The sequence below is a fragment of the Ambystoma mexicanum genome, chromosome 8 (assembly GCF_040938575.1).
Source record: "Ambystoma mexicanum isolate Mex_15411 chromosome 8, UKY_AmexF1_1, whole genome shotgun sequence".
In the NCBI taxonomy this organism is placed as follows: domain Eukaryota; kingdom Metazoa; phylum Chordata; class Amphibia; order Caudata; family Ambystomatidae; genus Ambystoma; species Ambystoma mexicanum.
The window spans coordinates 1084189122-1084215781 of record NC_090929.1 but is presented as its reverse complement, the minus strand read 5'-3'; the positions used below and the strand labels follow the sequence as shown (position 1 = coordinate 1084215781).

General features: G+C 46.4%; 1 protein-coding gene across 1 annotated transcript in view; it reads right to left on the bottom strand.

Moving 5' to 3' along the window:
* ALDH4A1 (aldehyde dehydrogenase 4 family member A1) overlaps window positions 1–26660 on the bottom strand; it is a 442959-nt gene that overhangs the window by 362692 nt on the left and 53607 nt on the right. Inside the window, exon 2 of the mRNA XM_069611079.1 lies at window positions 20077–20170. Within this exon, the coding sequence (XP_069467180.1) occupies window positions 20077–20170 (94 nt within the window). The remainder of the gene's footprint in view (window positions 1–20076; window positions 20171–26660) is intronic.

The window sequence follows — 26660 nt, the reverse complement described above, 5'->3', positions numbered from 1 at the left end:
AGGCTGGAAGGAAAATACACAGAGTGACCTCACCCTGATGGAGAAGCTCTTGACTCCAGAACGGAAATTAAAGGGTTGATTTCCTCACTATACAGGGTCCTGATGGAGGCAGGGAAGGTAACACGTAGAGGATGCAGAAACCATTGGCAGAGGGACTTTGGACTAGATGTGGGAGTGCCCCTATGGCACAAAATGTGGCGCAGGGCTTTTAAGGTGTCGAACGCGTGCCAGTAGAAGCGCCATGCGATTAAACTCTTGCAATGGTGGCAATATGACCCGATGCAACGTTCCAAAATGTACTCGGGGCAAGCCCTCTGTGTTGGCACAAATGTGGAATGAGCGCAGACTATTGGCACATGTGATGGAGCTGAGAGAGAGGGCAGTTATTTTAAGATGAGGTGCTAGGGTGGACCAAGGAGCTGGATGGGATCACTCGGGACAGGAGTCCCTTGTTGGTATTATGTGGCCTGGAGTGAAGGGAAGGGAAGGGGAGTACTACGCTCTTCCACACATGGTGCACTGTTGGCTACTAGCAGGCAGGGCATGCTTGGCTACATATTGGAAGAGGATGCAGCTTCCAGGGAAAAGTGAATGAGCTAGCACAGCTATGAATATATATATGTGATGGAGTGGATTACTGCGGCCATACATGATGGAAGGATGAGTTTTGAAGCAGAATGGGGTGAATTTCGGAATAGGTATTTGCCGACGGAGAGAGAGATGGCTCAGGAGAGGGTGAATTGAAAGTAGAGGGTTGAGGACCAGAGATGTGTTAGGTTTACTGACTTGGCAGTGGGGAAAGGATTGAGGAGAATGGATGGAGAGTGATCACGGATCGGGAGGTCCTACTTCAAGCCGAGCTGAAGGATTCTGGGTCTGCTGGGACTTACTGGAGAGAAAATAAAAAAAGGGACGTCTATACTAAGTGTGTGGGGGGCGATTGGGAGGTTTGGCAGAAGATGGCCACTGGAATTAATGCCTATATTTTAGATTGTAATGTGCCGCTGACCCAGTTTCTTCTTTCGGTGTTGTATTGTTTTGAAAACCTAATGAAAATTAAATTAAAAAAAATAATAAAGTAGCCCAGCTTACAGTTATGCTTGAGCATGGTCTGACGACCAACCGTTTATCCTAGAAAGGTGCAAGACTATTTGTGGGCTTAGGTCAGGGAGATTCCCAGGGAGATCCGTGATCACCAGACACTAGGCATTTTATGGAAGCTGTAGAGGAATACTAGGGCTAACCGGAACTTGTCCTCTTGGCCCTCTCCGCTCACATCGTTATGGGGTCCTCCTATATCACTAGGCAGTAAGGGATTCAAGGGAGCACAAAAATGGTCAGACGAAGGTCTTGAAAGATGTTTCCATTTCTTATGGGAAGACAAGGTTAAAGACTCTGAGGAGGTGAGAGAAATGTTGGGGAATGAGGGAATAGGTATCTTTGAGTACCTCAAGTTGAAGGGCATCCTTCTCACTCCAAAGTGGAAGGATGACCTGTTACGGGATCTCACCCTGTTTGAGAACGTTCTGGAGATGGCACGGACTGGGAAGGGCATCATCTCACAAATGGATAAAGTTCTGGTGACGAGTGAGGCTAAGGAGGACAGGAGGTTCACCTCCTATTGGGAAAAAGTGTTGACAGAGGAGGTCCCGGAAGATCTTTGGAAGAAAATATTTAAGGTGTTATTTCGGTGGAATCTCTATAGGCATGCCATCAAACATCATTTTAAGATCCTGCACGGGTGGCATCGGGTTGCAGTGCAGATCTCCAAAATGCTTTTGGGGTCTTCCCCACTGTGCACCAGGGGTTGTGGAGAACGAGGTACTCTTAATACATATGTGGTGGGAGTGCTCAAAGATACAGGTCTTTTCGGAGGAACTGCTGAGTTGGGTGAAAGAGATTACGAAGTGCAAATTGCCGGCCGAGCCACTCACAGTGCTTCTTGGGATTCTGCCACGGGGGTATGAGGACTATAGATTCCCAGGGATCTGGGAAGCCCTTCTGAGAGCGGAACGGATAGTAGTGGCTCAAAGGTGGAAGGCCCCAGAGATAACTGATAAAGAGGAATGGTTAAGGAAGGTATAAGGAGTCTAGCATATGGAGAAACTCACATATATGGCTCATGACGCGGTGTCAGCGTTTCATGAAGAGTAGGGCTTGTTCATGGCTCAACACAGGATCAGAGAAAAGATGGCAGGGTGTGTGGATTGAGAGGGAGGCATGGCAGGTGAGTAAGCTAGGAGGGGGAGGTTAGGAGCCGGGGAGGTGAGAGGAGTGCCTTAGGATGCACACTTAGTGGGGAGGCTGTATGCTGGGCGGCTGGAGAGGGGGCTATCTCCCGACACTCTTCCTTAGTAATATCAATCATAATCTCAACTGGTTCTTAGTGCAAATTTAAATCACCTATTACTAAGATCTTCGAAGACATCTCCATGTTTAGACCTCCAGGTATCCAATCAGTCTTGCAAATGGGCAAAGAGTGAGGGTCCACCAGGTGCGGCCTCCCGATTGTACATATTAATCAATAATTGGCTTGTACCATCGGTACACATTAAATGGAGTTCCATAAAGTCCTGGTGCCTCTGCCACTTGAATTTATCTAAATATTAGTGGGTCAATCCAGAAGAGTAGCCCTCCACTCGGCCTGGCCCCTAGTCCCTAAACTGCTGGGATAGAATAAGTTGCAAATGCCTGGATACTTGGTGTTACAAGAGCCCATGTCTCCTGTAGGGCAATAATCTGGTGCTTGCATATTAGGGACAGCCAGGATTCATCGAATAGATGCCTACACAGGCCAGCTACATTTCAAGATATAAGACATGAGGTTCCCAGTAGCACTGCGCCAAAAAGGTGCCAAAGTTGAGTTCCAAATGGTATTTATTTTGAAGGTAACAACAGCCTCACACATGTTTCGAGCTTTCCTAGCTCTTCTTCTGAGGCTGATTTTAACACCTAAATAAACAATGTAAAGCAAAATCTCCAAATTGAAATGCATATTCATCAATTCGAAATGCCATTGTATACATGGCCAATAACACGGGGGCAACAGACAAAGGGTGGAACACCAAAAGGGCCAATATAAGCGAATACAAATAAAAATAAACATTTTATATGTCATTGCAAAACCAATTGGTCAAGACATAAAGCAATTGTAACAGTTCAAATTTGAGAGAGACAGGGGTAGGGAAACAGAATAAGGGCGAAAAAAATACAAAAGAAGAGCACATTAGTGTCAGAGTTATTTGACTAACGCGACCAAAAAAGAGAAGTTTTACCAAAGTAAGGAATTAGAGAAAGTTAAATGGTACCTTATGTCCAATAGAAATAGAGCCAATTAAATATGGCAAGAGATTGCCTGTTCTGCAAGAAACTGGAATAGTACATACAATGTATGGTGAGAGGGTAGATCCACGAGGTACTTAGAAGTCAAAAGTGCAATATTTAAAATGCCGGGACATACCTCTGATGCTTCGCAGTTGCGGCGAATTCTAATATAAAGGGGATCAAATGATTCTAATTTATTTTGAAAGTTACTCTGTCTCCATATTAGATATGTACGGCTAGGTGTAGTTAAATGACCTTAGTCAGATGTAAACAAACAAATTGTAGCACGTCAGGGAATGTTTTACAAATATATATTGCAAGTAAGCATAGTTGCAGAGCGGGCGAATTCCACCGTAAGTCAGAAATCTCGCAACTTCAATTAGGATGGGGCAGCTCTGCCAGGGGCCATCCGAAAAGAGTCTTACCTGGTATCGAAAGTAGTTGCTTCAATGAATGACGGGAGTGCGAGCGAGCGCGTACCCATAGAAAGATATATACAGAGAGCCTCTGTGAGGCTGAGCCACTAGTCCAGATTGGTTACTGGACGCTGTGTGGCTCAACGGGAGCTGCCATTTTAGGTGAGGTAGTATTTGATAGGAATGATGAATAGTACAGGGCCGTGTTGGGTTCTGCGTGACCCAATTGAGCTAGGAATACCACAGCGCATGCAGCAAGCAGTGGCATTCAAGAATTAGGGTTGAATTAAATTAATTGCAAGATTGGGAAAGGACGTTGTCCTAAATTATATAAGAATCCGAAGGAGCCAAAAAAATGTACGATGTGCCATTGACTAAAGGCGAAATTTGTTTTGAAGGAACAAATAATGTCAGACATAACTGGTTGGCCAATAGAGGTACATTGAGATTAGGTTTATATAATAATGAGGGTAAGAAAACCCCAGAGATAAATTGTTACACAAGTGTGTGGAAAATGTGTCCATGTGGTCGCGTTATCCAAAGCCATTTAAGGTTGTAATTGCATGAATTCAGTACGGGTGTATCAGTTTGAAATGCAGTACATAAACAAATGGTGAGGTTACACTGGTTATCAATTCAAAAAACTGTCAGTTTGGAGGGTGCCAAAGTGTATGGTATTTTAATACAACATGCTGTAAACTATGTATATTTACAAAAATACAACAAATTCATGGTCTGAATTTAGGCCATTGAAAACACCCTGTATTTACATATAAGTCTGGCCTCTAAATGGCACAATTTGAGTGCCAGATTGCCACCTCTTTGTGGCAATGTGACTTTGGCAAGTCCCACGAATTTAATGTCATCCTTACAATCTAATTGATGCCGTGCCTGCCAATGACTGGCTAGCGGATATTTGGGCTCCGGGCTGCCAATAGTACAGGTGTTCTCTAATCCGTATTTTTAATGATGGGATTGTGCTACCAATATATTACAAACCGCAGGTACAGATGATGCAATATACCACAAATTTTGAATTGCAACTAATAAAAGATTGCACGTGATGGTCACCTTGTAATCCAAAATGGACAGTTGATGTTTCGAATGCATATTTGCATGTCGTGCAACTCCCACATTTGTGGAACCCTTTTATTTGAGCAGAATGTAGCAAACTGGTTGGGTGTTGAGGCATGTTCATGAAGGAAGGGCCTAACTTAAGTGTCTTGCCTTTGCTGTATGTAAGGATGGGCTTGGGATCAAGCCAATTGGAGATATCTGTATATAGGTGGAGTAGGTGGCAGTGCTTTCTCACTATATTGTTTACCTTGTGGCTGTCTGAGTTAAATCTTGTAATGAGCCTGAGTTTCTGAGAGGCTGGTGATGAGGTACGTGATTTAGGTACTAGCAATTCAGCTCTCTTCAGCTGATGTAATTCTTGTGCAATCTTATCAAGATGTGTGGTGGCGTATCCTCTTGATGCAAATCTCGACTTAATCAATTCACTTTCTGAGACAAAATCTTTCGTTACTGAACAGTTTCTTCTAGCACGAATAAACTCCCCTTTAGGGATATTGTCAATCACATGTTTCTTATGGCAACTTGAGGCATGTAAGGTTGCGTTTACTGAGGTGCTTTTGCAAAATGTTTTAGTTATCAAACCTTTTTCAGTAAGTGTGATAGTCAGATCAAGAAAGTCAATCTGCTTTGGGCTGAATGTATAGGTAAATTGTATGCTCCAGGTATTTCTGTTGAGGAATGATACAAATTGATGAAGGGCATCTTCTGACCCTGTCCAAACCAGAATGACATCATCAATATATCTTTTCCAAAGGTGGATACATGGTTGGAAATCCTGGTTTGTAAAAACATATGTCTGCTCAAAATGATTCATGAAAGCTTTCACAAGGGCCGTGGCAAAGTTAGCTCCCATCGTGATGCCTATTAGCTGTTTAAAATAGACATTGTTAAATAAGAATACATTGTTTTGCAAAGTAACTAGCAAGAGGTCCTTCAGCATTTCTATGTGCTCAAAATAAGATGCCTTTCTCTACATTTCAAGATAGTGCATGCACCCCGGTTTCTTAAATGACCGTGACACCTCCAGTCCTCAGGTCAACTATGGTAGAAACAGAATAGCTTTGATCTTCTGGTATTGCAACACTCAGGTGGGGACTGGGGGGCGTCAAATCCTGTCAGTCGATTTACCCTAGAATGGAGTCACTGGCTTCCACATTAATGTCCACCATATTCCTTAGTGGGGGCTTCATCACGCAGACTGTAAAAACATCCGTTGATGATTTTGAAGGAACAAGAGGGAGACATTTGGAAGACAAGGGCCCATCCTTGGTAGTCATTCTGTAGGCCGAGGTCCCATCCTTGGTAATTAGTCTCTGGACTAAAGTGGAAACAACAGAGCCAGCAGAGACAGTTGTATTCTGAACCTGCTGCCATTTATCAGCTAGCCCCAAGCTCCCTCTGCTTCCGAGTGCCGTACACACCTCTCCTACACTCCTAATCCCTCCCTTCCCATTATTTGGGTCCATTGGCGTAGAGGCCAAAGTGATTGCAATTACCAGGCCCGATGGGGGGAGCGCCCTCCGCTCCATACCCTAAATACCTTCCAACAGATTGCCAGAGGCTAAATACACTAAATATAAACCCTTTTTAGGGAAAGTGGGATCCTCAGGCAACCAACAATATCCTCTCCAATAATAGAGCAGCAACCCCTTCTTGTTCTTAGCCAATGGGTCACCTTGTTTATCAAACTATCCCTTGGCACAGGGAGGTTGGTAATCAGCTTTGGAACATTAGACAAATAATAACAAGGTCTATCTGTATGAGTAGAAAAAGGTGGGCGAGTTGCTCGTAGTAGTTGTGGGTGGGACAGGCCTCTTCGGTGGGTGGCTTGCCTCATGGTACTTTATGACCATCGCAATACCATCCATTGTTTGGCCCAAAGATCTTTTGGATCCTGGGGCAGATAGTTGTGATTTTAACGAAACAGGATGAGCCGTTCCTGGGCCAGACATGACGCGCTGGGCTTCACAAATGGTCCCCATTTCAAGTTTCAGCTTGTGAAGCTCACAGTACAGTACTTCGTTGGGGGCCTGTAGATCCTTAATTAGGGGGCCCATATGGTCACAACACACACAATTCAGAATTTCACACTGAGCACCCCCTAAGGGAATATGGCTGCTTACACGAGGAACTCTATATGTCTCACAACCTGTAGCAAAGGGCTATTCTTCAATTGCTTCTGGAGCACTGGTACCTGGAATAGCCAAGGATTCAAGGACACTAAACTAGTTGGTAGTGGGAATATTCAAGATGGTACCCGTGGAAAGAGCCACCAGGTCATACACCTCTCAGATTTCGACCTGATTATTGATTTATGATATGATATGATATGGCATTCATAACGCGCCTTTACACAAGTGTTTCAAGGTGCGACGAGGCAAGGGAGGGGAAACAGAGGAAAGACAGAGACAACGATCCTACTAGGCCACGTGACATTGAGATCGCGCAAGTGCAGGGGAGGGAGGAAGGGGAAAAGTGCAGGGGGAAAGGGGAGGGGACAGTGCAGTACAAGGGATAACAGTAAAATAAATAAAGACAATAAATAAAAGTGCAGCCAGCTAGTGGCAAGTGCAAGGGTAAGTGCAGACATCAGGTGTCAAGTGCTAGTAGGGGCTGTAGGGATACAGAAACAGTCCCTGAGTGCAAGTGTTGCCAGGGGGACAGTGCAGGTGTGCAACTGGTGGGGTTTAGGGGGCCTGGGCCCGAGATGAGAGGGTAGCCAGGTAACCAGTGCAGTATCAGATTCAGCCACGTGATCGGCAGGGGAGAGGAGGAGAGAAAGCAGAAGCAAAGAGGAAGGTCTTGAGGTGCTTCCGGAACCAGAGATGGTTCTCCTCAAGTTTCAGAGAGCCAGGGAGGCTGTTCCAGAGGGAGGCCCCAGCAGAAGAAAGAGATCTACCACCAACACGCTGCCTGGAGAAGCGACTAACCCTGAGGGAGTTGGAGGCGGATGAGCGAAGAGCCCGAGAAGGAAGATATTTAGGAAGAGAGAGTTGAAGGTATTGACGCCCCAAGCCCCAGAAGGCCTTGTGGACAATGCAGAGGGTTTTGAACTTAATCCTTGCAGCCACTGGGAGCCAGTGCAGAGATTTCAGTCCTGGAGAGATATGATCCCTGGGCTTGAGGCCAAGGAAAGTATTCATTTTAGCACATGCATTAGTTATTTTTCCTCTCCCCTGTTTTGGGCCATTTAGTTCAACCGGAATGCTGTATGTCTTACCCTCACTCTGTACTGGAGGGTTTGGAACCGCATAGCCAGGTAGAATCTTCTCCACATCTACCAATACTGGTAGCGGCGCCCTAACTGTTGTCATGCTTTACTGCACCAGACTCTTCACATCCATTAATGAGGCCTTTTTAATGAACTAGGGGCCTTTTGGGATATTAAGAATTCTTGTTGGTGGCATGTCCAATTCCATAGTTAGTTGGATAAGATCCTCGTCATCTACCACTACAGAATTATTGGGCTGCATTCGCAAAGTCTCTCTCAGTGTTGGTCCTACCCTTGGATAGCAAATTGGCTGGACGTGGGAGAGCAGGCTACATCGCGTACAGCAGGGAGGTTATTTCATCTATCATGGCATTAGCCTCCTTGATGTGTGAGGTCATGACCGCCAATCTCTTCCCCGCCTATGCATTAGGGAGGGATTTAGTCGCCTTGCGCTTGGCCATAGCAAAACTGTTTAAGTTAGCACAAAGTTTAATATACAAGCATGCAGTTCTGTCAAACAGTCTCCAGACCAATCAGCACCAAACAATCAAATTGCTACCTCTAGCAACCACCCAATGGACTAGATCAAGTTAAAATTATACAACAGAAAACTAAAAACGCATTAGCCCTGTTAATAGTATAAAATGTTTACAAAATGGGTGGTCAGATCAGAATAAAAATCCCAAGATACCAATTGCTGCCAATAAATGCCAACCCCAATATAACACCTCCAAAAGTCTCCTCCGAGATCACGTGCAAAGTTCACACCAGTCCAGGTGAGGCACGCTCGACTGCTAACAGGGCAGCCAGAGTCTGTCTCCCCTTCCTCGCCTGCAACTGTGTATAGGTATATTATATATAATACATTTTGCTAAAAAGTAGTTGGAGACAGTCTAGGTCTGACCAATGAATGCAGTGTGGAAAACAAATAGGCAGGATAAATAAGAAGTTTGTAGGCAAGGATGAGCTCACTCAAAATTGTCAGCAGTCCCTATCTCACATGAGATACTGGGCCTCATTACGAGGTTGCCGGTAACCCACCGAGGCTACCGGTGGGTTGCCGCCAACCTACTAACACTGATTCTGCCACCTGATATCCCAGTGCCACTGGGATATCACAAGTGACGGCGGAATGGTAAATCCCCATTCTCATGGAGGGCCCTAGGACTCCATGGGAATGGGGACACTGAAACACTGGCACTGTTGCTAACGGTGCTGGTGCTTCAGTGAGATGTATGTCAGTAGGAGCCTGAACTCCCGACAGGCCAGGTCTGCCGGGGGATCCGTGGCCCTACCAGCATTCTTGTAGTATGGCGGTCTGGAAAAAAGGCTGGTACGTTGCTAAAGGCACCCTTATTTCCGGACCACCATACTTGTAATGAGGCCCACAGTCTCCTCTGCGCAAGGTAACATTTCAAAATTCAGAGTTCGAGGTTCTGTTCTTCTAAGTTATGTGCAAGCACCTGTCAGCAGACACTGAAAAAACCACTCAAGAAGTTAAACTAACTCCAGGATTCACAGTCCAAGATCATAGAGTCAGTGCCCAGTTCATAAAAACCAACAATCCAATGGGATGAAAAAAGGAGGAGCGTAGCCAGAGCCGGCCTTAGTGGCAGCAGCGCCCAGGGCGAATTGGCGCCCACCCCTCCCCGCACGCCCCTGGTCAACTAATGCATGAGCGTCCTATTACAATGCAAACCGCCTCGCTCCCGCATCGAAGCGAGGAGGTAATCATGTGAATAGGGTGCTGATCGAAAACATCAGCACCCTATTGTTATTAAATGTGTCCCCCCCACCGTGGGCGTATTTAATAGCAAAAGGGCGCCTGCCACCCCTACTCTCACTACGCCAGCTCGGGGAAGCCCTTGAAAGACTGCCCCGAGCAGGCGTGGCGGGGGCTAATGGCGCCCTGAGGGGCATGGCGCCCCGGGCGGTCGACCGTTAAGGCCCTGCTCTAGCACGCACCGGTATGATCAAAAATCTTTTAGTAATCCCTTTATTGCATAATCTTGCACCATCTTTGAACGAAAAAGCCTAGGCGATTAAAAACATGAAAATACTTGTGATGTCAGCCAGAGTTGGTTTCAATTATGCTTAGGACTGCAAGCCTCGCTAGCATTGCAGTCGGGTATGGCCTGTGGTGTATAGCATATGAGCTATGCACAACACATTTCTCTATGCTTTTAGGACATAGATTCAATAGAAATGATCACAGCAAAGCTCAGAGCCGGCGAGCTGACAAGTTGATGAAAGGCAGTCAACCTTAGCCTCAGCTTCAGCTCTGCCCCCTAGGGTTTACCAGTTTTCCTAGTGCCTTATGCCGGGTCGGCCAAGTGACAGGCAGCAGGTTCTGCAGGATCCTCTCCATTTCTGTTCAGAAGTCCAGCCAATGTTCACGAAAACGGTCTTAGGGAGTCCCGCCCCTGCCGCCACAAACCGCAGGTTTATATGCCGGACTTCGCCGCAAGGGCGACCGGCAGGAGTTTAACTAGTCAACTCGGATAACCGCTGAATTAGCTTGCAGGCAGGTGGGCCACTCCTCCAACATTGTTTCCTCCCCCATACTCACGGCCCAAACCACAGGCTTATAGGCTGGGCTTAATCTATCAATAAAGTCCATTAACAGTCTTTATAGTTGCTGGCAAACTGATTTTCTTTTAGAATTGGGAAATCACATTTGACTTATTTAAAGCGTTCTTTGGTTTATTCAAGAATGGACATCAGGAACAGGAGAACTCTCAGTATTTATTTACAGACTCTAGATTCCCTGCAAATTGAAAGATACAAATCCTCCTTTACCATAAATGGTTCAATGAATTAGAGAGGTGTATAACTTTGACTAGAGAAATTTAACAGATTAGCCTAGTCCAGGTATTTTTTCTCAGTCATGGAGACTGGCACTTGTCCCTACGTAAGGGGGTGGGGATCTCTATATCAACCATCCCTGTACCAACTGGTAAGTAAAGGCTAAATCAGGAAACCTGCACAACAGAGGATAACAGGAGTGGGCTAGAGTTCTAGTTTCTCTGGGAGACCTAGATACTGCAGAAAAACAATTTGTTAGCACTGGAAATTGAATAAATCACACAGCAAAAATGAGGCCTCTTACCTCTGCTTGGAATGCCATTTTGGTGGGCAGAATGGTGTAAGCGTTTTGATTTCTATTTATAAAATAATGCTGGTAATTGTTTCTGAAAGTGGGATCTGCCAATTACACCCCACTTTCATATTGCTCCATGCCAAAAAACATAGTGCAGACATGTACCTGTGCTGTGACTGTCTACTGACATTCTCCAGCAGCTGCCCTTGGGTGGTAACAGGACAGATTCCAAGGTCGCATGCATTCCTATACACAGCTGCCAAACCAAAAAGTTACAATGGGCAGTGGTGTTTAACTGTAAAGACTGCTGGTTCAAAATCTAGCATGTGTAACCATCCAGCAGTCAGCAGTCTGGATTGGTTGTCCCTAAGAGATCCTCCCTTGGAGCCCCCTGAGAAGACTTGGCACATTCTCCAGGGACCAAGAACACTCCTTGGGGGTTCAGCTAGAAAATAGTGCTTAAAAGACAGCCCTCTCATTACAATGGCCACATCTTACCAGGGTGCTAATTACTGGTGTACTTTTGATGTAGGCAGACAGAGGAAAGGGAAAAGGACATAGTTAGAGTAGCTCAGGAGAGAACTACAGTCCATAGAGGAGTCCCATCATCTTGTATTTTGCTAGGGTTCCATAACTTCCTGTCCTCCCTCCCCACATCCCGCAGTCATCCCTTGGCACCGCTATCTGTTACATTATGCCTTGAAGCCTAATATCTGGCAAAAGTAATTTCTTGTCTATTTCTGAACTACAAGCCCCAGAATGCAGTTCAACACTAGCCGGGTGCTCCATGATCAGGAACACTGATGGTGCATCTACATCTCACCGACAGCATCACCTCCAGGGTACCGGCCAGAATGCAGACTTCCCCAGGCAACAGGACAGCGACCAGAGCAGCCAGGGAAGCCAGGACATGGCTACAGCAACACCTCAAAAGCTGCAGCAAGGAACAGGGGGCAGGGCGGCAGGGCTAAGAAAGGGTTTTAAAGATGTTGACTGTTATAACCTAGCTTCAAGGAAAACCAAGAAAAGATATTGGCCCGAGAGGTCAGGTGGTAGCGAGAACCAATAGGGAGGCTGTGGAAACAGGCGAATAGGAAGGCCCAGGTATAACTGACACACGAGGCCTGAAGTAGATGAAGGGTAGTCGGGTGAGGCCAGGAGAAGAAGTCATGAGAGTGGAGGGAAAGGAGCGAAGGTCAGTGTGAAAGAGCGAAAGAAAAACTTGGACAAGGCACAATATAACATTAATTGGTTGGAGGAAGAATAGAGTAGTGTGCTAATTGCTATTCCCGGAGGGATTCAGAGTAGGCTATGGCCTTTAGGCCATCACTATCAACCTAGTTTAGTATTTGATAGTAGAGGTTACCTAGCATTAGTACCAACACTTACATCTGGGAAGCAGGTTATTCTGGGCTAGGAAGGCGGGATCCCACGGGAGGTTGAGCGGTAGCGCAGGGGCTCCCAATAGTCTGAAGCTCCTGTATTCCAGTTTCAATACATTTGTGACCATTGAGAATAAAGCTGTGAACCTATTTAGATGGGTTTGGGCAATTCTTGAGGCCATCTGTGACAGGGGGCAGACACTCCCCTTAGTAGAATCATCTTTGCACTGTACAGTCCTCTGCTGGCGAGGTGAAGACCATGATCTCCAAACAACGGGGCAAGCTCTTCTCCTTGACCATCCTGAAGGAATATTTGGGGTGACTGCTTTCGACCAAGGCTTGTCTGCTGCTAGAACACTGGAACCAGGATCCTGCTCAATGGAAGTGAAATACCTGCAAGTGCCCTCTGGCACTCAATGCAGACTCAATGACTCACCGTGTCCCAAGAGACCCTGGACTGGGTCTTCCAGCAACTCAGAAGTCCGACTGTGCTCGGAACGCTTCAATCCGTAACAGAACCTGCAGGGCTGACTTTCACACTTCAAATGCTTTTATTGACGTCTGAACGCCGCCATCTCGACCCATTCAAGTCAATTTTCTCGCCTCAACCATTGGCTGAACTTAGTGAAGAGGTCGACTTACCGTATTTCTACCAGCAATTCAATCCAACGGAAGCCATCATCTCTAACCAACATCTATAAACATTGATTACTCTAACCAGCATCTATAAACAAATTGAAGCCAGAATGTCAAAAAACTGGCTATGCCTAAACGGGAGCAAAACAGAGCTCCTGATCTTTGGCTCACGACAGGCCCGGGGCAAACTTAGCACAGAATACAAAGGTTTAAAAATCAGAAACCATGACATCCAAGTACAAAAGAAAGTAATAACACCCGGTGTTCAATTGGAGGCCTCCCTAAATGCAGATGCTCATGTTAATAACATGAGCCAGAACTGCAATTACCATCTACGTCTACTCAGGAACATTCACCCTTATATTTTAGAAATGAACTGCGCAATCCTCACTCGAGCAACCATTTTAACCAGACTTGACTACTGCAACTCATTAAGTGGAGCCTCACTTTTCAACCTCAAGAAGTGTCAGATAATGATGCAGTACGTATCGTCAAAAATGTCACCAGAAGGACCCACATCTCGGACTACAGAAGGGACCTCCACTGGTTACCGATACAGGAACGTATACCGTTCAAAATGGGCGCCATGGTCCACCGTTGCCTCATTGGAACTGCCCCACCTTACCTTCCCTCCAGAACCCTACGCTCCACTAACAAGGTGCTGAGTGCAAGCTTCAAATGTGGAAAGACCATATGCAAATCAGGCTTTGTCCCGGCAGGGACAGGACCCACATCTGGGAATACCTATCCCACTTAGGGTGACCATAGCCAAACAAAAGAGGTGATTAATTCCAGATTTGGGTCCCATGCCCGCTTGGCCTAGAGATCCAAGCTACCGAAAGAGAACGAAACATGTCTGGGGATGCTAGTGGTCTCGTGCAGATGGGATGTGACTAAGCAGTTCAGGCTGCACTGCCCCTTTTGGGGTAAAACCAAGCCTGATTTGCATATACCCTTTCCCCTTTTGTAATGGCTTGGCAGGCAAAGACTGAGGGTCTGGAGGGTTGCCAGAGCAATGCCAGAGGTTAAGATTAATTCTAGACCTTCCAGCCATCACCCTTTTGTTTTGCTATACCCAGGCCTAGTCTAACTCTTAGGAAATGAGCTTGAAGGGGAGGCACAATGTTGTGGCCAGGCGAGGCATGTAACCTGCAATGTTTACATGTCAGGAGGAATGATACATTAGTCACAAACATAAATGCATGGACCTCACAGTGAGCTCTGATATGGCGGATAAAGAAAGCACTTGGACAGAGACCGCAGAGGAAAAGCAGCTTTAAGTCTGTCACTTTGTAAACAATTAAAAATGAAACATTTCATAATATTAGGCAGCTGCAGCCTGTCATTACATTTCATCAACTACAACAGCATTCACACAACCTCATCAATGAATGGGACTTTATTTTATGAACACCTCCGGGGCCTCTACCTACACCGAGGTTGCCCGACATCACTCAGTTCCCACTCTGCCTTTGGTTTCTGAAATAATCCTCAGGGTGGACTCCAGCGAATGAGAATCGAGCACTGCTCAAATCTATCACACACAGCCATAACTGTTGGTAATACCCATGCCTCCTGCACGGCCAGTCACCATTCAGGGACAGACCTGTAACCTCTGCGCATGCTTACTCATGCACTGGGCCTGTCCCTCCTTCTCACTTTGTCCTTGGCAATGTGGCTCATCCAAACCCCCGTCGGCACCATGGTATGTTCCATTTTGCCCACGATCTATGGATCACAGGCAACAAAAGACTGCATAACAAAGCAATATAAGATAGCCGAAGCCGAGGTGCACCCCACGTCGTGCACAGGGGCTGGCAAGCCCGTCCTCAGAGCGGCCTGCAAGAAGGAAGGCGCAGATAGGAGGTAAGGGAGAGAGAGGAGGGGGTGGCAGAGCGGCCTGGAAGAGGGAAGGTGCAGATAGAAGGTAAGCGGGAGAGAGAGAGCGAGAGAGCGCGCCGCGCAGGAGAGGATGAGAACGGAGGGTTCAGGGGTAAACACCCCAAAATACCAATTTTCACACCTGTTGAAGGTATTACCCAAATTGGTCGTTTACAATTGTTCGAATGAACAATTGACCGAATTTAAAGGGTCACAATTGACCTTTTCACAATTGACCGAATATATATATATATATATATATATATATATATATATATATATTATATCGGTTTGCTGGATATATATATATATATATATATATATATATATATATATATATGGGTTTTGGGGAGTTTGGCGTTGGGTGGAGGGTTGTGGGGGGTTTCCCCCCACATATATGGTACAATTGACCTTCACAATTCAGTCAATTGTCAAAAGGTCAATTGTCATTTGAGTAGTTGTAAAACGATCTATTCGTATACAACCCTGTTGAATAGGTGTAAAAAGCAGTCTTTTTGAGAAGTGGCCTTCAATAGGCAGATTTTACACACATAACTGGCACCGCAGGACTGCCAACCACCACGGTTCTGTGGTGTGGGGTTGTGCACTTGATTGAAAATCACCACTCCTGTGCACTACCACTGGGGCGGCCAAGGAAAATTGCCTCTGGCACAGGCACTGCTCTGCATGCCTTGCAGACATTCCTCCACTCTAGCAAGGGTCCAGGCCTTAAGGGACCCATTGGCAATCCTTAATTCCTCCCAGGTCGCCCTGCTCATGTGGCCCAGCATCCACCTTCAGCAGGGTTGCCTCAACATAGATGTGGCCCGGCCGGGACTTTGGTACCGCCGGGCCCCACTGTCGCCTAAGTGCACTTACCTTCATCACAGCACACACATTTTTCATGCCCGCAGAGGAGCATCTCCCCAAGAGTCAGTTCCTCTATACTACTCTCTCGCTTTGGTCCACCAACCGTCTCCCCTACCAGCCATGGCCAGGTGAGATGCATCAATGCCGGCCACTTAGGGCCGACTAGTTTATAAACCCTTGTCATCAACTTTTCATGCCCCTGAATGGATATGGCTGCCAAGGCCAGAGCTAAAAGGGTGTACGAGGATGTTAGAACTGGGATGGAAGATGTGGCCCAAGGCTTGCCAGGTTATGGAGAACCCGACCCCGTGTTCTCTGCCAGTGCCGCTAGTAGCATTGACCGGAGTGGACGAGCAACTGAGGAAGACGATTCGTAAGCACTGGGAAGCAGTGGGCATTGAAACGCTGGGAGATGTATGGCAAGATGGGAAGGTAATGGAATTTAACATACGGGTAGAATAAACGGGTCTACACTCAGGGCAGTATATTACGTACACCAGACTGGTACGGCGGGTGAAAGAGACATGGTCCGAAATAACGCTGGAAGACCAACCCGACACGGCCATAGCAGGGATGTTTTTATGGGAGGGCAAAAGGGGCACTTGCCCAGGGCCCCCACCTTGGAGGGGGCCCCACAAGGCTGCCTGATCTAAAGAAGTAAGATTCCTTTGTTCACCAGACTTAAATAGCACACACAAGGATATTGTATTGCATGGCGCTGAGGCTCTAAACCTATTTCATGTCTGTTTTGGAAAGTTCATTTTACCTCAATCACTTCATCATGTACTGCTTTCTCTGTTCACTGTGGTATATATAGTTTGTGTGTTCCTTGCGGCACAACTCCTGTAGCATTCTTTCCATCCTGTGGGAATTATGTTGATCATGTGCAATAGCCACATTTGAAATGCATACTGGTAAATTGAGTGCCACAATGGTTCAGAAGTTAGCTCAGTGTGTTAAGCACTCATTGCAGTGATATGTGTTCCTATGCAAGATTAGAATAGCACATTGCCGTAAAGCTGGCTGAACCTTTCCTATGTCTGAAGTTTATAAACCTGCCTGCATATGTACTTGGTCTTGCAGCACAACAGGTGCTATTATCAGCAATATACCTGCACCAGATAGGGGTTGCTATAAAAACGAACATGTCATCCTTATGGGGAAGGTCTAGAAATTGGTGTGCTCAGGTGGGGTGTTGTAAAACCTAGGCAATCGCCTCCAACATTGAGCATAAACTGTTAGTCCAAGAGATGAATAAGTATCAGAATTTGGAACCAACGCATTCATGCTTGTATCCTGGCTTTGCCAGCAGACAATACAGTGATCCTATCAATCATTTTATATCTCGTACATTATTGTACTGTCTTCTGTGAAGTTTGCCTCCTCGCATGCTGGTGGCATTGTTTAGCCCATTACTTGATCTTTCTTCTTATGTAGGCCATTTGAGTGGAAGGGGTGGTAGACAGAAGGGAGCAGACCAGATGATGAAGGGGTCGGACAAGCATATTCTAAAGTCTGCTCATTTGACACAAAAAAACGCTTTGCATTTTTGTAAAAGCCGAAGATTTTCCTGCACGTTTATAAATGACAATTTGACAAGCCAGTGTTTTGGAAGTATGTAAAGCTTTAAAATACAAAAGACCAACCCAGATTAAATCTGTTAAATCACACTGTTTGGTATGCTGGTATTTATATACGTCTCTTGATGATGGAGAATGAAGCTAGAATCATTCTGTGTTACACCCTTGTATAAAATGTTGTTTTTAAAAATGTTCATGTTTGGTAATGTGCTGTGTGTACTTTCCAAGTCCGTTTTATAAAATGAGATTATTTTATTTCATGGTAAGAACTGGAAACGAAAGTGTTGAAATGCAGAAATTGCAGAGTTGGCACCAAATCCCAAATTCACCCCTTAACCAGTTTGTGTAATGCTGGGCATCTAATGTAATCTTTTATTCCCTAGCCTCTCGAAATCGCCAGTCTCTAAACCTTTCAGAATTGTCAGCCCTTCAGAGAGATTTCCTTCTCAGAGTATGATCTTCAAAACAGCCTCACTCATGGTTTCACTGGCTATAGTGTTGCTTCCACTATAATAGTGAGCATTGATATATTGCACACCACAGGAACTTGTTCCTTTGATCTCTAATGGTAACACTATTTGAAAACTATGTCCCACTTATAATCTCAGTTTGTCTGGATACAGACACCTTCCTGGCAGCTTCTAATCTGCATCCACTATCCATGCTATGTTAAATGTAGCTTTCTCCTTCCTACCAATTGGTCTGCTCTATCCATGCTTGAGCACGTTTGCATTCTGTGAGGCAGCAAATGTGAGATCTCTGTCTATTCTGGATTACATGTACCTTTTACATACAGTCCTGCATTAATACTACAGGCTGCTTACCTTCCTGGATTCTATTGAAATAAAGTCTCCTGTATCTATGCTAGAACAGAAGTAACCTCTTCGTAGACTGATTAACAAGTAGCATTTGAAGGCCAACATTATCAGTCTGATTAGAGCAAGAATGAAGAGGGTAAGGGAACTTAAAGGGAGTAAACATCCTTATTTTTAATGCTGTGAGGCAGCATATCAACCTATGGGTTGTGAATACGGAGGGGGGGGCGGGTCAGATATTATTGATCACTTAATTCCTTTGGTTTGGTGGAGGGGGGTCCCAAAGAAGTCCGTGCCCAGGGCCCCAAAAGTGCATAAGATGGCCCTGGGCCATAGAAACAATTTATGACATCTCGGAGGGGGGGCCCGAGGTCTCTCAAATCTACGAACTGCTGATGTCCAGGGTGGGAAAGGAGGTGACTCAGCTGAGACGGGACTGGGAAGAGGAAGCCGGGGAACCCATGAACGACGGGCTGTGGGTGAGGGTTCAGAGATAAAACAAAAAAAAGTGTCCGGGAATGCAAGGCTGCAACAGAGCCAGCTGTATGTTACTCACAGAGCGTACATGACCCCCCAGAGGATCGCTCGATTCAATAACGCAGAAACACAAACATGATCCAAATGTGGGGAAGTGAACGCAGGGATGATACATATGTTCTGGGCATGCCTGGAAATTGGAACATTTTGGGGAGAAGTAGCCCACCACTTAACCGAGAAAGGGATCACGCTAGATGTGGAATCTGTGTGGGCATGTATGGTAGGGGGGTTTTCTAGACCGCGCAAACTGAAGCACATGAGTAAACTCAAGGACTTGGCCTGTATACTTGCCGAGCGCAGAATAGCCATGGGTTGGAAAGCAAACAATATACCAAAGGTAGAGGTTTGGTGGCATGATCTCCAGAAATGCGCAGAAGTGGAAACGGCGGTATGGAATGAGGCGGCCAATATGGAGGGGGGTGAGTAAGCAGAATCTCTGATGGCCTGGAGACACTTAGTGGCCACACTATCTGGGTCCACCCAGGCCTGACTAAGCGAACATGATTCCCCCGAGAACACAGAGGGGGAGGTACCCCCAGAGGAAATAACGGCGGACGGCAAAGTGGAGTAGGCTCGAGTTAGGGGGGAGGGTAATGGGGAGGCAGTGGACAATTTACAATACTGTATATGACGCTTGAAGATATATGTCATGCACTGTTTTTTTTTTTTTGTTGATTGGTTGTTGTAAAAGTTAATAAAAATTGTTTCGAAAAAAAAACTTTTCATGCCCCTCCCCCTCCAAGGAGAGGGGCCCATGATTGTGCCATGCCTCTAGAAGCCAAGTAATAAGGATCCCAAGTGACAGTGATCATAACATTCTAACACACTATGTCATTGCAGTCAAATAAAATAAGCCATTCTGCTGACCCATGAGGTGTGTGGTGTGTGTGGTGTGTGTGTGTTACGAAACTGCATGAAATAAACAGGGAATGTAAGGCTTTGCAAAAGAATTTGTGTATTTGCTTCATATTTGTCACCCATGGTTCTGTGCAATGCTTATATTTACTGTTTCTGGGCCACCGTGAACTACATTCTCATCAGTGCTTGAAAAAACAACATGTTTCTGTCACTTGCTTATTTCTTCCTTGTGATAATAAAGTAAAAACTTTCATTCTTCCTGACTTGTTTGTCTCCTTTTTTCTTGGAAAAAATGTATTTTAAAAGTTTGTAATGAACTAATAAAAAATAAAAAAAACTTCATAAAAGCTGATTCATTCATTGATTCTACACTTTAGCTAACCATATACCTTTTGAAGTGCTTCTCGTTCTGGGCTTCCACGCTTGAACTCCAGAATGGGCTCATTGGAAATCTCCCCCGCCGCACAGTGATGGAGTCTGAACCTGGAACACAGATTGGGACAGAAAAAGGGAAAGTAAGTACAGGACATCTTCAAGAATTATATTTAAACATCTTGTGATACATCAATAAGCTGCCTTTGGAAAAACATTGGGCAACCTGTAGAAAATTGTTCGCTTCACTGTTACATTTAAAGAACGCATGAAACCTAGTGGTATTTAGGTGATCGCGAACAGCCACAGGAGGCAGACTCGACCCCATACAGGGTCCTCAACAGTATGATAAAACGCTTTTTGATGTTCAAATGGAACAGTCTTCTCTCATATTTAACTGCTTGTGTGTTTTATATAGTTCTTAGATGCTACCTTAAGGTTGCTTCCAAGTGTTTTAGAAGAACAAATGACTTAGCCCTGGTAATGTTCTTTCTACTGCCTGTTCCACCCACGGTTTCCACATCTTTGATATACCGATATCCTGCTTGCAATCTCTGAAATTTTTCGACAGCATTGGGCGCTGTGAGGCATCCAGTCGATGTCCCTCGAATGTTTCCATTCGCCGCGTGCAGACAGGACTTTGCTGATGGTACAAATAGCACACACTGCGCCTTTTGCATCAGTTCTAATTTTTCCCCCTTTCTGCAGAGCAAACTTGAGGATTACTAAAACCTGCATTGGTGTTGAAAGAGAAGCATATAAAAATATAAAAAAAATGCACCCACAGTCAGAGGCGTAGACTGGGAGGGCGATGAGGAATCCGTGGGAGAAAAATTCAGTAGAACGAACATTACCAGGGGGAAGTAATTTGTTCTTTTAACGGATTGTGTCCTCCCACAGATTCCTAACCTTTGGCAGACTCCCATATCAGTTTTATTTTATTCAAATCGTTTTTATTGACATTTTCAACAGTACATAATAGTTGTGTAATACCTCTGGGGTAAAGTGGCATTGCACCATGACTCTGTACCAAGCCTCGCGTAACTGTATCGCGCGTGTCAACTTGGGATGTTACGCCATGTGCTGGGCCAGTGCTCGGCCGGTATCTCACAGCCCAGAGTCCTTTCCCACTTGGCCATATAAGGCCATTTTGGGGGGGGTAGGTTCATCCATTCTCAACCTATATAGCAAGGAGACCAGGTGTTTTGCTCCATTGTGGGTAGTTATACATCTTTCAAAGGCAGTTAGTGGTCTAGTTGACATCGCCCGAATCCTTAGGCTGACCACCCAATAACTAATTTTGAACTATTGATCCCTATCCCGTGCCGCTAGCCCAATGCTCTGTTTACATTGCTCAAATGTTACTACCCCCATATTTTCGTACATATCCCCCACTTTCAGGCACCTAGCCTCTTTCCACTTCTTAAATGCCCCTGTTTCTAACCCTGGGGAGAACTGCAGGTTTTCAAATAGTACGGTGAAGGGAGATTAGATAAGAGTCCCCCTTGACAACAGCGGATCCCAAACGTCCGTCAACGCCCTCATAATCCGGCTAATACGCATATTGGGTGGTCGGTCCGCCTGTCTAACCATAGGACAACCCTGCCGCAATGTCTGCGCTACCGCTCTATCCATCCATCCCCAGCTCTTCGTCTCCTCCCCCGTCAACCATTCTCTGATGACCTTCATCTGGGACGCTTCGTAATAATTTCTGAAGTTGGGGGAACCTAGTACTCCCTCCCCCTGTCTGCCACTACAATTCTATACTTAGGTGCTTCTTCCGCCAGATGAAGGCCAAGACTATTTTGTTGAGGGCGTTAAAGAAAGCTATGGGAAGGGAAATAGGTAGGGCCTGGAAATAATATAGCACCCTTGACAGGATCACCATCTTTACAGAGGCTATACAGCCCATCCATGAGATATGCGGTGGGTTGCAGCTGGCACGTCTTCCTTCACCTTGCGCAAGAGAGCCGGATAGTTTGCCCCACACAGCTGTTCCATCGTATTTGTAATCGTAACCCCCAGTACTTGATCCCCCACTTAGCACATCGGAATGGCTGTTTGCTCTGGATGCATGCCACGTCAGCTTGGTCCAAGGCCGAACTCAGGATCTCTGACTTCTGCTTGTTTACTTTCAGGCCCGAGACCCTGCTGAATTTCTTAAGTTTTCCGGGAGATCTCCGGGTCTGACAGCGTTAGTAGCATGACGTCTGCATAGACCATAATCGTATGCATTTCCCCCCAAACTCTATCCCCCTCACTCCTGGGGCAGCACTAAATCTGACAAGAAATAGTTAAAAAAATGGCACATAAGAGCAGGGTCAGGGGACAGCCTGGTCCCGTGCCCCAAGCCTGGTTGTCTAGCGACTGAGACGCCTTTTCAAGCATCAGCATCCGCTGGCAGGCGGAAGCGCCGGCCTAAGACAAAGGCCGTGACTAAGGCCCTGTTTGCCCCCTGTTCGCCACCGCGCGACACAGGCAACTTGGTGCTATCTGCTGTCCAGTACAGAAAACCTACTTTCAACACTTCCCACCACTGCTGACCCGAACCGCCAGCAAACAGCCCACGGAACGTGAGTACCATTGTCACCGCTCTGGTAGCCCCGAGTCCCGACAGTCCTGACATTAGCATAGCACCAGATCTTTTGCAGACCTGGCAACACCCCAGTGCCATTCCATGATCCTTTGGATCATTTCAATCTTTGTACCTTGAGCAGTCAAGCCTCTATTAGTACACATCATTCTCAATGTTTCAGATTTTGAAGCATTCAAGGTTATATTGGTACTTGTTTCCATTATTATAGATAGGTCTATGGCCTTTACAGTTACTTACTACTAAGGTCACGATGTGTCCTGGGTAGCGGTAAACTGAAATGCCTTCACTAGTGTGCAACACTGGATACCTTCAGTCCTATCCCACCGCTGTACACCAATTTGTTAAGATGGATTTCTGTACTCTGACCTGGTGGGCAGAGGCTCAGAAGGCCAGCCTAGTTTCTTGGAACAGGGTAACCTTCTGGACAAGCCAAACCAATCAAGGTAGCATTGGCGGCGGTCAAGACTAGGTCTCTGGAGGGGTCGGGGTGACTGAAAGACCTCAATGAGCACACAGAGTAAAGGAAACTACAAATCACTCCCAGTCAAGTGTGTATGGATTAAAAATACATGTTCATGTATTCAAGGCCTTTGAACTTCAAGTGGCCTAAAGGGTTAAAAGCACAGAATGGGTCCACAACCTAAAAGGGAAGGAAACAAGCAGTGAAAATAGTCTTTAGGCAATTCTTCACTAAATTAACCCTAACTGAGAGGCAGTCCAGTCCCTACGAAGAGAGGAGCCTAGCGCTCAATGTACTTTCAAATGCCGGTGCACATGATAGTGTAGAAGGGTGAAAACAGGGTCTCTAGCAGGGGCTGTAGCAGCTCAGGAAGGTGGGTGAAACAATGAAGAATAGGTTCCCACTATTCGTGGAGGGTCTCCCCAAGAGGGCAGAACAGTGTCCAGGAGTTGGGAATGGGGGCCACCGGTAAGGGTTGCAGGTACTCACCGACCCCCAGCGCACTCCGGACCAAACTCTGGAAGTGAAGTCCACTTCAGTTGCAGGTTCAAATGCTGCAGTTATGCGGCGCTGCAGCTTTCAGCAGCAACGTTACAGCGATGATTCCCTGGCGGGACAGTGGCGATTTCTATGCTCCTGTTGTATGGATCAGGCTAGTTTCACTGTAGCAGGCATCAGGACACATGGGGGCAGCGCAGCAAGGCACCTGCGAAGTTCGTCACCACGGTTGGGCGACACAGTAACCATGTGTACTCCGGTTCGGGCGCTCTCTTTTTATTGCAGACCTAGGAATGCCAAGTGTATGAAATTCGGTGTGAGAGTGCTGTGAACACAGAGTTTGCGATGTACCAAGTTTCAAGGGTCTCCTCGAAACAACAGCGGTGTCAGAGCAAAGGTCCTGCGCAAGCTGGTCAGCCCACTGGTTGGCCCGAGGACACTTCTGAGAAGGCTTACTTGCAGGGTTTGATGACAGTGTCGAGGATAGTTGGTCCCACAATTCCAATGGGTTGAAGCATCTTCGCAGACCTTCTAGTTCGATCAGATGCAGAGGGGTCCAGCGGGACAACAGCGGGCTCAGGGTGCCAAACCTTCCAGCAGGTCACCAGTGGTTCCTGGTGGTTCCTTGACTCAGCTTCTTAGTTTCAGGATACTTGGATCCTATCCTAGGTTCAGGGAGAACTCAAGAGATCGACCTGGTGTGGGTGTTTGGGGCCTTCTATTATCCAGAATCTCCTTTGCTCCAAAACAAAGAGGACCCAATGGGAAATCTGCTCACATACAGGCACACCAGATGTGGACCAATCACGGACCACAGTTGTCCCTGCTCTTCACAGCACACCAGACTCTCTGGCATCCAGGATGTGTATTGAAACCAGACAGTCCAGCCCACATCCTGGAGGCACACACACAAGGCATGCAAAAGCCAGCGAAAGCTTGGCGTTTCGCAGGAGAATGCATGCCCAAATAAGGACTGACCCAGGTCGGCTCGATCTGGGGGAGGCAAAGGGGCAAGATGGGCAAAGGACAGGACAAAGAACCTCGTAGCATGGCCATTTTGGAGCCAAGCCACCTTCCTGTGCCAACCGTGATAAGCTGCCACCAGCCCTGTCCAAAGCACATCTGCACTTCTGAAAAATCCTTTGAGGGAGACTAGGGCCTTTGAAAAGACCCAAGCGCACTGTACTGTAAGGTACATTGTGCACTTGTAACATGTTGCAGAAAAGTTGTAACATCGGAAAGGACTGAGGGAAGCAAAGTCTCCCAATCCTGACTGTCTTTAAGGCCATAACAAAGTGAGCGAAAGCCCAGTGGAGTGCAGCTTAAGGCTGTGCTTCACTGGCAAAGTCAGGCTATGGTATTAAAACAGCAGCAAAATGTTGGGGGGGGGTACACAACTGGGGGGAAACTTACACATAAATAGGAATCTTTCCTAACAATGGCTGACTAACACAATCTGCCCAAATGTGAGATATAGCTGACTAGCGCAGTTTGGCTAAATGCGAGAATATGGCTGACTAACACAATCTGCCCAAATACGAGATATGGCTTGTAAAGCACCGAAGGGGGGCGTCTGTCCTCCTGCTCTCTATATGGCAGAGGAGAAGCACAGAGCACCCCAGCCAAGATTCTCTATTATTGGTAACGTAGTGGAGCTATCAAGGCTTAGCACTCAGGAGGTGATGCAGGCTGGTTCTTAAGTACAGTGTAGTCCCCCAGCACCTACAAAGGAATGTCCACACACTATGTTAGTGAAAACACAGTCTTTATATAAATAAGGTTTTAGTTTATATACACAATCACGATAACACACTTTGTACTCTGGCAATACTATAATGGCAAATATACACAGGTCTACGTGGTACCACTCTTAACTATCGATTCCTTTTAAATGTATCAACTACTAACAGTTCAAATGGCAAACTAATCAGATTATAAAATGAATCAACGATAGACCACAGAAAGAAAGCAAGTTAAATCAAGCAATGACAGAACAGTCTATCCCATTACTATGAGACGGTTCTGTGTGAGGGTTCCCCCCAACTGGGCAACCTGTAAATAAAGCGTATTTGACAAGCCCAGTCCAATTATGCTCAATATAGTCTTGATTGCTTCTAAAAGGTTCCACAACCCCAAAGTACCTGGTTTCCTAGAGTTCTTCGATGACCCTTCTTGAGTGCACTCCCTTTAAGGCAGGAGCCACGGGTCGCCGAGAGTCGGTGAAGAAAAGGGTGAATGCTGTTGTTGTGGCAGCAGCTTCGGTTCTTGCTGTGCGCATTGACGATCGGTCGAAAAAACGTCCTGCAAGCTGAGGCGTGCGGTCCACCTCGACGAGTGTTCGTTGCAGCAAAAGAGTTAATGAAGAACTTTGGCCCAGCAAGGGCGTCGAGTCGTCAGCGTCTTTGCGGTCTTCGGGTGGCGGGAAATCCACTGGCGGATTCTCCTCGGTCGTCGGCAGCCTTGACTTTCTGAGGCAGGACGAAAGCGGTCGACGATGATGAGCAAGGGAGTCCTTGTTTCAATGTTCTTAGGCAAAGGAGCACTGCGGCTCCGGTCGGCGACGGCAGTCGTCGATTGTGATGGACTTCAATGTCCGGGTGCTTCTCTTTGTGATTCTGCAGCGGTCGCCGTCTCTGGTCGGCAGCCTTCTGAGGGTCTGATGTCCAGGGAGCTTTGGCAAAGATCAGCTTTTGCACGATGGTCCCTCGTAGCTCGGAAAGAGATCTCCTAATCAGGTCCTTTCTTGGATCAGTTCCTGAACAGTCACGCAGCTCAAGCACCATGGTCCGTATCAGTTGAAAGAGTAAGTGCTTGGGTGCACTTGGTATGTGTGCAGCCGGTGCGTGTTGGCTGCGTTCTAGTGCTAAGTGTAGTACAGTGGATGTGAGAGATCAGTGTTAAGTGTGCAGCATGGAGGGTGGTCTCCGTGGTCTCTGTGGTCTCCGAGTCTACATTCTGGCTATCGTGGGGCCTGTGCAAGAGATTATGTATGCTACTAGGCATAGCTGCGTTCTACCAGGTTGTTGAGGTGTTATTTGAGTGATGTA